Genomic DNA, 15565 nt, shown 5'->3' on the forward strand with positions numbered 1-15565 from the left:
CCGGTCGGTCACTGGTCGTAGCTGGGAGGTCGGTGTAGGGCCTCCCCGTCCCTCCTCGGTCCCCTCTTGCTAGCCCGGAGCCAGGAGCGTTTCAGTGTTGGGTGCCTCCAGTTACCTGAGCGAAGGTCGCTGGCGGCCTCAGTAAGCGTTAGCTAGAACTTGCATCGGAAAAGTTGTTAAATAATTGTTTGAACGTGTGTTCCCAGCCTGACTCAATCAAAATCACTCAAAAGAGTGATTTTGGGGTTGTATTCCCTGGGAAGTTTTGAATGGGAGAACGTATTTGTAGCTCCTAACAATGGTACAAGTTACGAAGTTTTGTGACTTGATACAAGTCATGATATTTTGAAGTACTAAGCACTAAACTGCACTTTATAGGCATATAGCCATATTTTAGTTTTTGCTTGATGTTCCAAAACATCATCGATTTTTCAGCTTCCTTCCTGAAGTGTGAACAGCAGACACAGTGCTGTATCATTGCTAAGAGCGATGAACACATTCTCCCATTCAAAATTTTCCACGCGATAGGCCCCCAAAGTCACATTAACTCTTTTGACCATTATGTCAGGCTGGGAACATGTGTTTAGATGATTACTTAACAATACCTTTCTCTGCTCCCATCCCTAAACTCTTCTCACAGTAGAGTAATTCAGCTATTATGTTCTTTTTGTAAGAATGGTGCATATTCATGGTTCTCGGAGAACAGTAGCTCTATATTTCATACCATTTACCTGAATTCAGCAAAATAATCCTGCTTGTTGTTTAACTTCTTCTGTTGTCAGTTACTCTTGTAACTTGTAGTGGTTTAGTTTAGTGACAAACTAAGTCTTTCAGACCAATTGTTCTTGTCTCTCTGAACTTATTGTAACTTTACTGAGTCCTTTGGGGGTAAAACACTTTTGACCCTTGATTACACAGCATCTATGAATAGTTGCAGTTAATTAATTTGCAGGCAACAGCAGGCATGTGGAAAAACGAGGACACTGTGGAGAATGTGCTTTTGATTTGATTTTTTTTTTTTCTTTATGATGTGGAGAGGATTGTTGTTGGTTTATATTTGGGTGGATTCCCATCATGGTCATTCATAGAGTGTCTGAAGGAAAAGACAGATCCTGTCTGTATGCCAAAATGGAAGGTGACATCTGACCCTCACGTGAGCGTGAAGCAGGAAAGGGCCGCGACTTGGTCATGGAGCGTATGGTGTACAGTTGTGTAGAAAGACTGGTGGTGGACTGACTTTGTGATTTGCACGGAATCACATAAAAATTGGTACAGTTTATAAACCACCACCTTCAGTCATCTCTAGGGCTAATTTTGCTGCTGTTAATACTGCCCCTGTAGCCTCTCTTAAAATTTGTTATGACTTAAGTCTTTTTGGTTTGGTTTTGTCGCAGGTTTACTAAGGTCAGGCTCATATTTATAGTCTGGAGATTGTTTTTGATTTGTCAGGAGGGCATATTTGTCTTCTTTTATGTGGTTTTTAGTACAGGTTTAGGTAGTTGTTAATGTTCCATGTGATTTGCTCCTCTTGGAGCAAATTGGAGAGTTTTGTAGTAATAATTTCCGTTATGAAACCACATGTAAATCTTGATGTGTTTTCTGTGGAGTTTTTTACTTACAATTTTATAGCTGGGAGGAAATGAACTTTTAATTTGTAGAGAGTTTTATTCACACAGTAACGCGCTGTTTTGTAATGTTAGAGATTGTAGTGAATAAATTTGTCTTTGGAAGCTTATTTATTTCAAAGCATTTGTTTTTAGTACTCCCATGGCTTTTATTCTCTAACGTGCCATCTTTTGCATTTTTCTTTGAATTTAATCAGTCTTGTACTTTAGTAATGGTTAAGAATTGACTGGTTGGATTTTGGGTGACGAGTACATAGAAGGTTGAATCTTTGCAGACATGTCTGAGTGTGTTTATTTTTTTACAACAGATAAATGAATAAATGATAAATCAGAAAACAGAATTTAAAAGCAGTGTAGATTGTTATTGTGAAGTTAACTTTTTTCCTTGTTTTAATGCTGGTCAGAAAAATAAGTCAACGTAAGTTAGCCTAGGCCTCAAAAAAGAGCTCTTGTTGGGCAAATCTGTGATTTTTTTTTTTTTTAAGTTACTTTTTAGTACACACTTCAATTTCAGCTTCATTATTTTTAGTGGTATGTGGGATTCTTTGAAACGGAAAAATGTTGGAGCATTTAAATTCTTTTTTTTATTGAGTATTTATTTAATACACAGAAAACCCCCAAATGTTTTTATTATTTTTTTGTGATAACTCTCTTTCTTTTCCTTTAGTATTCAACATGTGTATGGAGCTCAGCATCCGCCTTTTGATCCATTATTGCATGGAACGTAAGTTAACCTAATACTTAAAAGTTTCAGGTAATTTGGATCTCCTCTGCCTCCTCTCTTCTTCTTCTTCCCTGTTGCCTCTAAAGCTTATTGTTAATCTTCCTTTTTCAATTTTTGTCATAATCTTGACTTCTCTGTTCTAACTTCTCTTTTGTGACTTCCTGGTGCTTGCCATATTGGGAGCAACAAATCAGCTGTTCAGTTCTTGACTAATACAGATTGCCAACTTTTATTATCTGTTTGCAGTGCCTTATAAATTGGAAATTGTGTGGTAAATAATAATCTTAATTTAGCAGATGAAGCTTACAACTGAGGTGTAAGCAGCTTTCCTGCATGCACTTTATGTTGATGGATTGCCTTTGTCTGTCTGTAAGAGAAAAGGGTCAGATTGTGGAGTAGATCAGTTTGAGGCAAAGGTGGGCATTTTGCTTGTGAATGAGAAGATAATAGGTAGAATAGATTTTACAGTGATTTAAGAGTTTATTGCCTTAGATCATGATTATAGGATATCAGAACACAATGTACATGAAAGTGGCAGCATTATGTTAAACATCTTTAGTAACCAAATTTCATGCTGATAACCCACAACTAATGCAAGTAAATGATTTTCATCACCTTGTGGCTGACGTGTTTAGCAAAATGCTGCATTCTGACAGCTTCTGCTTTATTGTCTTTAGGGTTTGGTGTGGTTTTTTTTTTTTTTTTTTTTTTTTTTTGAAAGGCAGGAGATTTTAAGGTTTGTCAAGGACAAAGTTGTTTCTGGTTTGCTGGTAGATTTCACAGCTGCTTTGAAACCAGCATTGCTGTTAAAATGTTGGTGTACGTGACAATTTTGGGAAAATTGCATGACTGATGAAATGAAAGGCCCAAAGCAGTAAGGACAAAAAATAATATCAGAAGGAGAAGTATTGGTGTGGAAGGAAGTCATACTTCTAGTGGATTTTTTTGAAGGGCTGGTTTGAAATGGCACAAGAAGTAGACGTGGTAAATTTTCAGATGGTACAGAGTTGAAGGCAGTTTAAATCTGTGACCTTGAGGACTGAAGAAAAAGGATAAACTGGTTCAAAATGTGGAGTTTTAGAGACTCAGTAACAAAAACGAGAAGCTTATTGCTTGAAATGATGACAGAAGAGGAGGAAGACCTTGCTGTTTTAGACAATGATGTTGGGCAAAAGTGTTTGTGTTGTAGCACCTGTTAGGAAAGGTATTCCCCGTAATGCATAACAGAAATGTTACTGACATGGCATGAAGACTCTGAGAGAACTTTTTCAGATTTCCAATTCTGCCTGCCTTGTCTTAACAGAAAAAAGTTAAACTAGCACAAGGTGGAAAGACAGGGATGGTCAGAAGGGCCAATTAAGTTAATGGCAGTAACTTTTTTTTTTTTTTGAGAGCAGACTGGGAAACTCTTTCAACTCAATGCCTTATTTAGCTGAAATCTGAAGGGAGATGTGAGTGCTGTACATTACTGTAAGTGACAACTAACGCCAAGCTAGGGAGGGATGTCTGGCTCATCTCTCTTCTGCTGTGTGTTGACAGAGGGTTAGGAGCTGATCAGGGTATCCTTAGGCTAGTAACCAGAGAAAATGTCCTGTCTATGAGAAGAACAAAATTCTGAAGCAAATTTGTGCTGGAGTGCCTGAATGGGGAGGAATGATAGATCTAATGAATTTTAAGGTGAGGCATGATTTGTTTATGACAGTGATTGTATTATGCGATTGCTTATGATGATTTAGGAGTAGACCTGATGACTTTATTACTGCTCCTGTGTTGTTATGCAGCAATTGCATTGAAAGGCCTGAAATCTCTACAGAAGTTCATGGAGCAAGAGAAGTGCAATGTGTCCTGTTTGTCTTAGAAACTATTCCAGTAGTGTTTGTTTTATTGGACTTTAGGGTTGGGTTTTTTTTCCCCTCTGTTTTGCTTTGTTTTTTTAAGACAAGAGAAGGAAGGATTTGTTCAGCTTCTATTCAAAGCTAGGAAGAGTCAGTTTTTACCTGCCCTTATCCTCAGACATATTCAGCTGTATGTTATCATGGGTGGATGTAGCAGTAACATGAGTGGAGGGAGATTAATATTTGCTACCTATAATAATGTCAAGCATGGACTTTTGTTTTTTGGCCCTATCCATAGTGTTTTGTTTACTCCATTATACTAGTTCTCTAAATATTTTTTATTTGTTTTTGAACAGCTTGATAAAACCAGGTGCAAAGCCACCTACAACTCCAGTGAAACTAAAGAAAGTCAGCACCTTCCAAGAATTTGAAAGTAACACAAGTGATGCTTGGGATCTTGGGGATGATGATGATGAACTCTTAGCAATAGCTGCTGAAAACTTAAATACAGAAGTGGTCATGGAAACTGCTCACAAAGTAATTCAGAATCACAGCAAGTTACAGGAACAGCATAAATTTCAGGAAGAACATCTACAGGAAGAAAAAGAAGTAGAATCTGCAGAGCTAACTTCAGCTGTGTGTGGTGATAATAGGCTTGTTAAATCAGTCAGTGAAGGTCATACATCGAGTTCATCAGGTATGTTAAAAAATGAAAAAGATGTTGAAAATTAGATGAGGAGAGTGATAATATTTGCCCCTTAAGACATTAATCCATTCCCAACCTTTTCTTAATACCACAGGAAAAAAATCAATGTTAATTTATTTGAGGGAGATACTGCATGCTGTACTAAACCGTAAACCATGTGTGTGAGAAATACATGGGTGAGGGAATATTAAACTATTTTGTTTTCAGCCTTAATACATCCTCAGCTTTGGAAGGAAGTTTCGCTATTGAATGTATTTTAATGGTTAACTGCACCAAAACATATGCAATTAATAGTATTCCGACTATTGTGGAAAACTGTTATTAAAATGCTACTGTACGAAGGATATTGAAAAACTGGAGAAAACCATGCATGTAGACTAGGAAGTTCATCCTCATGTGATGTGGTCTGTGTTTTATGTATAAACTTTAAAGTAACCAATTACAGTGGGGTTTTTTTGTTTTGTTTTGTTTTTTTAAAGAATGGTGAGGGGAGAGAAACAGCTTTCAGTAGCACAGAGATTTTAGAAATTGGTTAACCTTGCTGTTAATGTGATCTCTAATTGATGTGTTTTAATTGTGGAATACTGCTTGGAAGAGGAATGTTCTTCCTGCTAAATCCAAGTCATTTGAAGTCCAATCTTGTGCTATACTTGAGCTTACATTTCTCCAAAACATAGTTCTATTTTAAATTTACAAATTAAGTTCAAGTTATTAGTAGCCTTCTCACTGGTTAAGGCTAACTTTTATGCTTCTTTTTCCCTTCAGATAATGCTAGTGAAAATTCTTCCATGCAGAGATCACAGTCCCTTCCACAAACTTCCACACCTCCCTTGGTGAGTGGAATGGCAGACTGTAATACCTCAGTTACTCCTGCATTAAGTGAAAGAGAAGCATCCCGATTAGACAAATTTAAGCAGCTACTTGCTGGCCCCAATACGGATCTTGGTGAGTATTTCTTATAGGAGCTAGGAATTATATCTAAATTATTCTTTATAAAATTTTCCTGTTTGATGTTCTCCCTGATGGTTTGGTTAGGATCTAATGCTTTCAACATTTAGAATTGTTCTTGCAAAAGACAGGCAGAATATAATTAAATGCTTGTAGTATTCATGCTTGTAATATGCAGTTTGCATACACCCTACTAATATGTAGGGTGTTAGATGGCTTCTTGTTCTTTTCTTTCTCACATTATTTCTTCTTACGGGGCTAATCTCTGGAGAAAAAGCCAAGCATAATCACCTGTGTTTAGTGTTAATGCCTCATAATGGAACAGCATGCAGTATAAGAATGATTCTCACACTTAGAAATATGAATGTGAAAAACAATGAGGTGTGGAAGTATTACTGCTTGTCTACTCAGCGAGCATTCTTCATGTTCACAGACTGATGCAGTAGTTCTGTGTCTCATCTGTGAATGCTGACAACATGTTAATGTGAGAACAAATGTATTGTCGGACCACTTGACTGTTCCCCTTGTGCACTGGATTTTAACTGCTGAATAGTAAATACAAGTGCTGAGAGGGTATCACAGAGTCAAATGGCTTTGTATCCCAAGTGAGAATCTGGAGTGAGTAGAAATAGTACACTGCATTTGCAGAACTTGGCTTGTCACTAATAAGTAGGAGTTTATGTCAAAATAACTAATAAAATCTACTTTGAGTTAGATAGTTCTGGAAGATATCTACAGGAAACTTATGGAAGGAAGTAGAAACTGCGTGTTTGCAGTTCTTGAATTAATGCTTTCCTGCACTCTAGTTGCCATGAGACTTCTTCAGTATAATATGGTCCAAGTCGTGGCTTTTTTCTTGTTTTTCTTTCTGTGCTGTGAGATTGATGCTAGCAAAGTAGAACTACGGAAACAATCCTAACTAGATGAGACTTAACGCTTCAGTGAGTTATAGGTTGTTCTTATAAAATGCAATAAACTCAGGGATGTTAAAACAAATTACATATTTTATATAACTTGAAAATGATAATCAAATATAACTTTTACTCCCTTTGATCTAACAGATGTTATGAGCGATGTGATTGTGAATGACATGAAAACTCGTATAACTTTTAAGAATGTTGTAATGGCAGAAATCTTTGTTACATAAGGTTACAAAGTCAGAGGGAAGACAAAGTTTAAATTAAACCTATCCATTTCACTTTTTCTGTCTAATTAGATGGGAATACTTTCCCAGTAAATCAAATTTAGGGATTAAAGTAAAATATTTTGGAAGGTACTGAAAGAAAATTTCCACTCTTATTAGGAGTGCAGCCACCCTGATTATGGTGAGAGTTCAGTCGATGTTATTTCAACAAACTGGGTTTGTTTTTTTTTTCCCTATTGAACTTTCTAAATCTTGCACAGAAATATACATAGGAATACGAAATTTGAGTATGTTGCTCTTGTATCTAATAAGGTCTCAATAATCTTTCTTGTAGATACCACTAAATGTCTTTTCTATGTCTGTTTATAGGAAGCTTGTTTTTTCCCTTGTGTACAAACTGTAATGAGTACAGAATTTGAAGTCGTTAAAATTAGAATTTTAAGTCCAGTTTTGATTTTTTTTTTTGATACAAATATTTTTACTTTTATATCTGGAATATATCCAGTAGCATTTCCTAATAAATCTATAAATGATCAATGATTTTTCTTAGTGAAAGAAATGAACTTTTTATTGATGTCATGCAAACTCTTGATCATGAAGCTATTAGTAGTAGATCGTATGTGATGGTAGTACTTGAACTACAGTATATGTATGTATTAGGGAAAGTGTGTGTATGCATATATACATATACAAACATGTATGTACATATGACCTATGTACAGTTCATCAAAATCTGGTGTGTGCATGCATATAAGCATTTTTGGGAGTTGTTTGGCTTAGCTCCATGTTACGATGACATAGTAACCTGGGCAACTGTTGTGGGTTGTGTGTGGTGGGGTTTTTTTGTAGGTTTTTTTTTTTTCCTCTTGTTTTTTTTTTTTGTTCTTTTTTTTTTTCAAAGTAAAACTGGAAATGGACTAAGGTAGAACTAGGTAACAGGCTCCAAGCTAAGATTTGTAGTGAGTAATGAAGAGGCATGTACCTATTCTGTCACAGCTGGCTCATTCTCTTTGTGTGTGTGTGTGATGTTGTGGTATGTCTGGGTCTTTGTTTTGTGTTAGATCCACAGATAGTTGGGTTTTGTTTGTCATGATGAATTGAATTAGTGGGTAGTAGTCCTGGAGACATTTTATAGCATGTATTTCTGTTTGTTTCTGCATGTAATAGTGTTGGTTTTGATTGGAAGTAGTAGTAGCAGAAGTATTTCAGTTGACTTTGTTTTCTTGATATAGTTTTGTGTATTGTTGAAGGAGATTATATGACAAGTCCTTTCAAAGCAATATAAAAATAAGTTAATCTGTGGAACTGAAACAATGTCATGCACATTTTCAACTTAAGGCTTTTCTCTTATCATAATGTGAGAAATCAACATGGACTAAGAACACAAAGTAATACAAATGACCTTGAAATCCTTTCAGTCACACTTGAATAATGATTATCCTATAAAGACAGTGTAAAATGCAACGTTAGCCTTGTATGTCAACTAGAGGTAATGAGAGAGAGTATTCTTTCACAAGAAAACTCTCAAAAAGATCGATTATGCATATAAATTCGGAAATGAAGATTATTTTAGCCATTGAAGTCCACTTATAGATTTTGGAAATGGGTTTGGTCCATAGGTTGGATGTTGTGAAGTTGTGGAAATAGGTAGGTTCTATCAAACCCATGAAATTATACACTGAGCAAAATAATATACCAGGTATAGTCTGAAATTGGCATAGGAATCCACTGGTAAATATTACATAAATACATAATGACAGAACCATTCTCAAAATTTCTGTGTACAGTTTTATCTAGTAGATGCTTACATACACAAATAGTAACTAGAGAAAGGCACAATCTGAGAATGCAAACTAGGAAAGGAACTGAAAAACCAAACCAGAATTCTCAGAATACAAAAGAATTCATTCTTTTAGGTTACTTAACTCTTATTTATGAATAAAGAGCGTATTTCCATGGCTCAAAAGTCCCCTTAACTAATTTTTTAATGTTTTGTAGAGCTGAACTAATAAACTCACTCTTGTAATTTATAATTGCCCTTGTAGTTGTTCTGAGTCTTCCCTGAACCCCTCCTAACACCCTTTACTTCTCTGTCCTGCAGGCATTTTTGTTGTTTGCATAATAGATGCAAATAATATGCCTTATTTCCATTTGGCACTTTTTATTTGACTGTTGCTATGCTGTTATTACCTCTAATGTAAATGGGGAAAGTATAATGTGAATTGTGTGTCAAGACTGGTTAGCTATATGAAAAAAAAAAAAAAAAAACACCCGGTTCCTATAGAAATGTTACTTCTAGGTGTATGATTTGTGCTGCAGGAGAGAGGTATTCAAGAGCCCTGACAACATATCTTCCAGTAGTAATACAATGCAAAGAATGGGGAGATGATCTCATAAGGTTGAAATTACAAAAGGAAAGCTGCTAAACAAGCCGAACCACGTTACGGCAAGACGTGGGCTGGTAGAAGGAGCCTTTTGTAAGAAGCAGTTTTGGTTGGAGAGGCACTTGAGGACTGACGCCCGTCAGTTAGATCATCCTGAGGTGTGCTGGGAGCAGATTCAGGAAGCGGGATTGGACAGGGGGAGCAGTAGGGCTGTGTGTAGGAGACAACTGCAGAGTAGGCGGTAGGGCCCAGGTGTCTGCACAGCCTCCCACTCCTGGTACTGCATGCCGGGTTATTCAGAGAGAACAATTTATGCCAGTTGCTTTGTGCAATCAACCTGTGCTTACGCTTGCCTTGCAGTCAATTTGACGTAGATTTACTTCATTTCAGGCCTTGTCTTTCCTTGTAATGGGCCTTGGGTTACTGAATGAAGATCGGCTCTGTGCTTGCAGATTCTTTTGTAAAGGATTGATTTAAGAGGAGAGGAGGGGACGGGACTTTAACAAAGCAGTGTAGGGAGAGTGTCTCTGAGAAGAAATTTCTCTTTCCTTCAGGAGATCACTGTTTACATATTTGAAACTGGCAGTACTGCTGTGTCTATCCAGTTGCCAATTTAAGTTTAATTCCATTAAAATTGTTAGACTTGTGTTTTTAAGTAGTCTCATACAATAGTTTAGGGAGCTGTTTGCTGTGAAACACAGTATAAGTAAACTATGTTGATAAAATCAGACTGACTTATAACAACAGACAAGTTATCCCATACTTATAACATCAGCGTAGCAGATGTATGATGGCTTTTGTAATATTAATTTAAAGAATAGCTTATTAAAGCTTAACTCCCTCTTCCTCTTAAAATCAACTGATTTTCTGCTTTTTTTACACACATATAGCTAATGTAGGTAATTGGATGTCAGAAACATTTAAATCAAACAATAACCAATAATAAGCTTGGTGTACTGTGTTCTCTTTATTTAATAAATAATTTAATTTAATAAAGCATTCGTAACATTGTAATGCTACTATTATTCAGGGCAGGTTTAGGCTAGACATTAGGAAAAACTTCTTCACTGAAAGGGTTGTCAGGCTCTGGAATGGGCTGCCCAGGGAGGTGGTAGAGTCCTCCTCCCTGGAGGTATTTAAAAGAAGGATAATGAGGTGCTTAGGGACATGGTTTAGGGTCAGGGTTAGGTTAAAGGTTGGACTTGATGATCTCAAAGGTCTTTTCCAACCAAAGTGATTCTATGATTCTATGATTCTAAAGACCGAGCGGCTCCTTGCCCTGATATGAAACTCACTGAAAGAAGCTAACCAACTGTCTCCAGGAAGACATAGCACATGTATATAAAATTTCCAAAGTCAAGACAACTAACTCCTTAATCTCACAGAATCACAGAATGGCAGGGGTTGGAAGGGACCTCAGGAGATCATCTAGTCCAACCCTCCTGCTAAAGCAGGTTCACCTAGACCATGTTACACAGGACTTCGTCCAGGCGGGCTTTGAATATCTCCAGAGAAGGAGACTCCACAGCCCCCCTGGGCAGCCTGTTCCAGTGCTGAGTCATGTAAAGTTGTTCTGCATGTCAAGGTGACTTTTCTGTCTACTTAATCACAATGTATTCAAAATTGAACAAAATAACATTTTGAAGTTTTAGCATACTACCTTGGTAAAAATAATAGAAGGTCCTGTAAAAGCACCCATGAAAATGGTAAACCATTCCTACCTTAATTTACTAATATTTCTGTATCCTATATTCACCTTCAAAAGCTCTGTTTCTTTGCACTTTTTTAAAACTCACCTATTTCTCTAAAAAAAAAAAAAATCTCTAAAAAGAAAACCTTTGCAGAGAGCACCATAAGATGCTGAGCTCGTGCTGTCTCTTAGCCAGTCCTTTGCTATGGAAGTAGTAGTTAATGTTGCGGAACATACAAAGAACAGCTGAAACTTTGATTAATCTGATGGCAAGAACTAATTCCGTAATTTTGCAGGAATTACAAACTGTAATCTCAGATTATTTTATAACAGTAGCTGGTTGCCTCTGTGTACTATAATAAAAGAATTCTAGGTTTTTTCTCTAGAAATGAAATGTAGAAAGAAAACTTATTAGATGTGTCCTTTTTTTTTTTTTTTTCCTGCCACAGTGGTCATCTGTATTGTTGCAGCAACTTGAGAAGTAGGATTTTCCTGTTTGTGTTTACAGTTGTTTGTACATTCTAGATGTATATTAAACCTGAGTAAACATAGTAATTATCTTTTATTTATGGCTCATATATATAGTAGACTGTAACAGCAATCTGTTCTGTCCTTTAAGTGTTTGTTAAACTGATGTTATTGAAAATTTTCAATAACTTTACAAAATGCATTCATTGAAATGGGCTTGATTAATTTTGTTCCCAGCCTACTCTATCTGCACTGAACTGCACAGCGATTTCTTTCTATGCTTCTAGTCCATCTATGTCACTTAGAATTTTATTGCCCCCTGCAGTTTTGAATTATCTATAGATGATCACGTTAGTTCTTAATTCTTTTTCCAGTTTGCTGAGATACAGTATAAAGTGAATAGCAATTGTCCTATTGCTGCTTCATGTGCCATGCCATTAGTCATATCGTATCTTTTCAAACTATTATCACCGAAAGGTGTTCTCTCTGATTCCTGTTCTGTTCTAGTTAGCTTGTTATCTGCAAAACATGCTTGCCTTTTCAGCTAATAACCAAGATTCATAATAAAAGGTCAGTACTATACCGCTAGGCTTTGGAACATTTCTTTCTGAAAGAAATCAGTGCTAAATGTCCATAAATGATTCCTTATATTAATTGCTTTTTGCAGGACTAGTATTTTGTTGTCTTATTTTCTATGGCTTGATCTCATAACTTGTGTTTTCAGGTAATAATCAGCTTTTATTCTGATTACTGCTTTGTGGGATATTTTAATTTAAAGGTATTAATTTATTATTTTTCATTGTAAGTAGGTGATAAAAGGTTCTTGAAACAATTTTGAAAGGATTTTGCATAGTTTGTCTCTGGAGGATGTATTTCTGTTCTTTTGTAAAGATATTTGACATATAGTAGTCACTGCGTTACATAACAAGTGTTGACATTTTTAATGAGTTTGCTCTATGTTGGACTAGTCTTTTTTCAGTAAACTTTTTATTTTCTTCCACTTTTTCCTCTTTGTTTTCTGAACCTTCTCTGATCTCAGGTTTTCAATGTTTTGTGGTTCCCCCCCCCCCCAGTTCCTCCTTTATTCAAAATACCGGTTAAAATAATTCATTTAGTGATTTAGGGCTCTAACTCTGAAAGGCAGATAATATTGTTAGCATATATATTAGAGGAAAATTATTTTATTTTGCTAAATTTACATGTTCAAAGAAAAAAAGTAGGAAGTGTTATTATAGAAATTACTGGAATTACAAAGGGTGTAATCTCACGTTATCTCATAACAATAGCTGGCTGCCTCTGTGCATTACAATAGACTTCTAGGCCTTTCAGTACTTAAAGGGAGCCTATAGGAAAGATGAGGAAAATCTTTTTAGTAGGGCCAGCTGTGACAGGACAAGGGGTAATGGTTTTAACTAAAACAGGGTAGGTTTAGACTGGCTATAAGGAAGAAATTCTTTATAATGAGGGTGGTAAAACACTGGAAAGGGTTGCCCAGAGAGGTAGTGGACGCCCCATCCCTGGAAACTTTCAAGGCCAGGTTGGATGGGGCTGAGCAACCTGATCTAGTTAGCTTACTGCAGGGGGGTTGGACTAGATGACCTCTAGGGGTCCCTTCCAACCCAAACCGCTATGATTCTAGGATTTTCTAAATGAAATTTAGAAAGAAAACTTACGTTGTAAAAGTTACAACAAATTTGTTGTAGTTATTTGCTATACTGTTGATGCTGAGTGTATAGCTAGCAAACTTTTCTTAAAGTGTATCTGTGAAAAATGTATCAGGGAAAGTTAGAATTCCATGATTAGAGACTGGTTATAGTACAGGGTCATATTGTAGGCACTCAATATGACAGTAATTGTAACTCCTTCCCTTCTGTCAACTGTACCTTCAAGATTATTCATGCAAACAATAAAACCCCTTTGTATTATGATACTTGTAGTTTTATTGGAGTAATTTATTTTTCTTCATTTATGTTACACTTTTTTAGTTAGTTTAATTTTTACACCCATGGCTAGAGAAAAATATAGAGGACACACTTTAATCATATTTTAAAAGTCCATGTTCCTTTAAAGTGAACATTGGTTCATTTTTGTTACTCCATGTAGTATTTTAGTCTAACTAGGAAAAAACAAATAACTTTATCTTTTTCACTTTAGGATACATTTGTGCAGGTGTAGAAGCCGTATACATCTGCCTTACAACTTTTACAACTGTGCTAGTTGTACCTTTTTCCATTTGATTGATCTGAAGACATCAATAAGTGTCTGCATCAGTCTCATTTGTATCTCTCATACATGTAGTTGTGAAATTTTAGATGCCCTGACACTTAAACAGTTCTTGACTGTAGCAAAAGGCTTTACTGTTACACTTCCTTTTGCTCTCACAGTAAGACCAAGGATTGTGTAAATTTATTTTTTGTTCAGCCAGACATGAGCATATATAATAGAAAAGCTAAAATACATTTTTCAATATCCAACTTGACTACAATTTAATGCAAACTCTAAACATAAAAACTAATATTATAGCACTGTTTGATGAACGTGCAGATATCACTTGTCTGGTGTCATATAGATTAATGCAATTTGAATTGTAAGCTTCATCTGGTCCCAAGAGAGATCACTCCTGAATTGCATGATGTTGTTGTTACACGGTTCTGGTATTCTTTGGGGTGTCTTAAACATCTATGTTTTGGTTATACTTACTTGATGAAAAATACTTAACTAAGAAATATTTTCTGGAAGTGAATGGTCAACAATTAGTATCATAGAACTGTTTGGGTCGGAAGGGACCTTCAAAGATGATCTAGTTGACGTCTCTCAATAGATCAGGTTGCTCAAAGCCTCATCTAACCTGATCTTGAATGCTTCCAGAGATGGGGCATCCACAACTTCTGTGAGCAACCTGTTCCAGTGTCTCACCACCTTCGTCATAAACTCAAATAGGGTAGGCTTAGATTGGACATCAAGAAGAAATTTTTTAAAACTGTTGCCCATTGTCCTGTCGCTACAGGCTGTGGTAAAACGTGTCTCAGTCTTTCTTATAAGCCCTCCTGAAGTACTGAAAGGCTGCAGTAAGGTCTTTCTAGAGCTGCCTTCTCTCCAGGCTGAACAACCCTGACTGTCTCAGCCTTTCTTCATAGGAGAGGTGTTGCAGCCCTCTGATCACTTTTGTGGCCTCCTCTGGACCTGCTCTAACAGGTCCATATCTTTCTTGTGCTGGGGACTCCAGAGCTGGACACAGCACTGCAGGTGGGGACTCACCAGAGCAGAGTAGAGGGGCAGAATCCCCTCCCTCGACCTGCTGGCCACGCTGCTTTTGGCGCAGCCCAGGGTACAATTGGTCTTCTGGGCTGAGAGCGCATACTGCTGGCTCATGTCCAATTTCTCATCCACCAGTATCCCCAAGTATTTCTCCACAGGGCTGCTTTATCCTCTGGCCTGAACTGATACGGGGGATTGCCCCAACCCATGTGCAGGACCTTGCACTTGGCCTTGTTGAACTTCATGAGATTTGCCTGGGCCCACTGCTCCAGCCTATCAAGGTCCCTCTGGATGGTGTCCCTTTCCTCAAGAGTATCAACTGCACCATGCTGTGTGGTGTCATCTGCAAACATACTGAGGATGCACTCAATCCCACTGCCTATGCTGTTGATAAAGATATTAAATAGTACTGGTCCCAGTATGGACCCCTGAGGGACAGCGCTTGTTACTGGTTTCCACTCAGAATTGAGCCATTAACTGTAACGCTTTGGAAGCGGCCATCCAGCTAATTCATTTTCCATCTAACAGTCTATCCATCAAACCCATATCTCTCCAATTTAGTGGCCAGAATGTTGTGGGTGACTGTATTAAAGGACTTACAGAAGAACTGTAGTTGGAATCAATATGTTCCAGTAGGAAAAAATGTAATTTGCATTATTTGCTTTTAGCAAGGATTTGTTAATTTTGACTTGAGCAAAGATGACTGTTCCAAGTTCCAAACACCACCTATGATTGAATTGTTTATTGCCAAAAAAAAAAAAAAAAAAAAAAGTTAAATTAAGA

General features: G+C 36.9%; 1 protein-coding gene across 1 annotated transcript in view; it reads left to right on the plus strand.

Moving 5' to 3' along the window:
- Positions 1–2287: 2287 nt before the first annotated feature.
- TBC1D22A (TBC1 domain family member 22A) overlaps positions 2288–15565 on the plus strand; it is a gene marked incomplete at its 5' end in the record, with an annotated part of 157499 nt that continues 144221 nt past the window's right edge. Inside the window, 3 exons of the mRNA XM_035897844.1 lie at positions 2288–2349; positions 4541–4881; positions 5656–5835. Coding sequence (XP_035753737.1) covers positions 2288–2349; positions 4541–4881; positions 5656–5835 — 583 coding nt within the window. The remainder of the gene's footprint in view (positions 2350–4540; positions 4882–5655; positions 5836–15565) is intronic.

This window comes from Egretta garzetta, unplaced genomic scaffold (genome assembly GCF_000687185.1).
Source record: "Egretta garzetta isolate BGI_Z169 unplaced genomic scaffold, ASM68718v1 scaffold37, whole genome shotgun sequence".
In the NCBI taxonomy this organism is placed as follows: domain Eukaryota; kingdom Metazoa; phylum Chordata; class Aves; order Pelecaniformes; family Ardeidae; genus Egretta; species Egretta garzetta.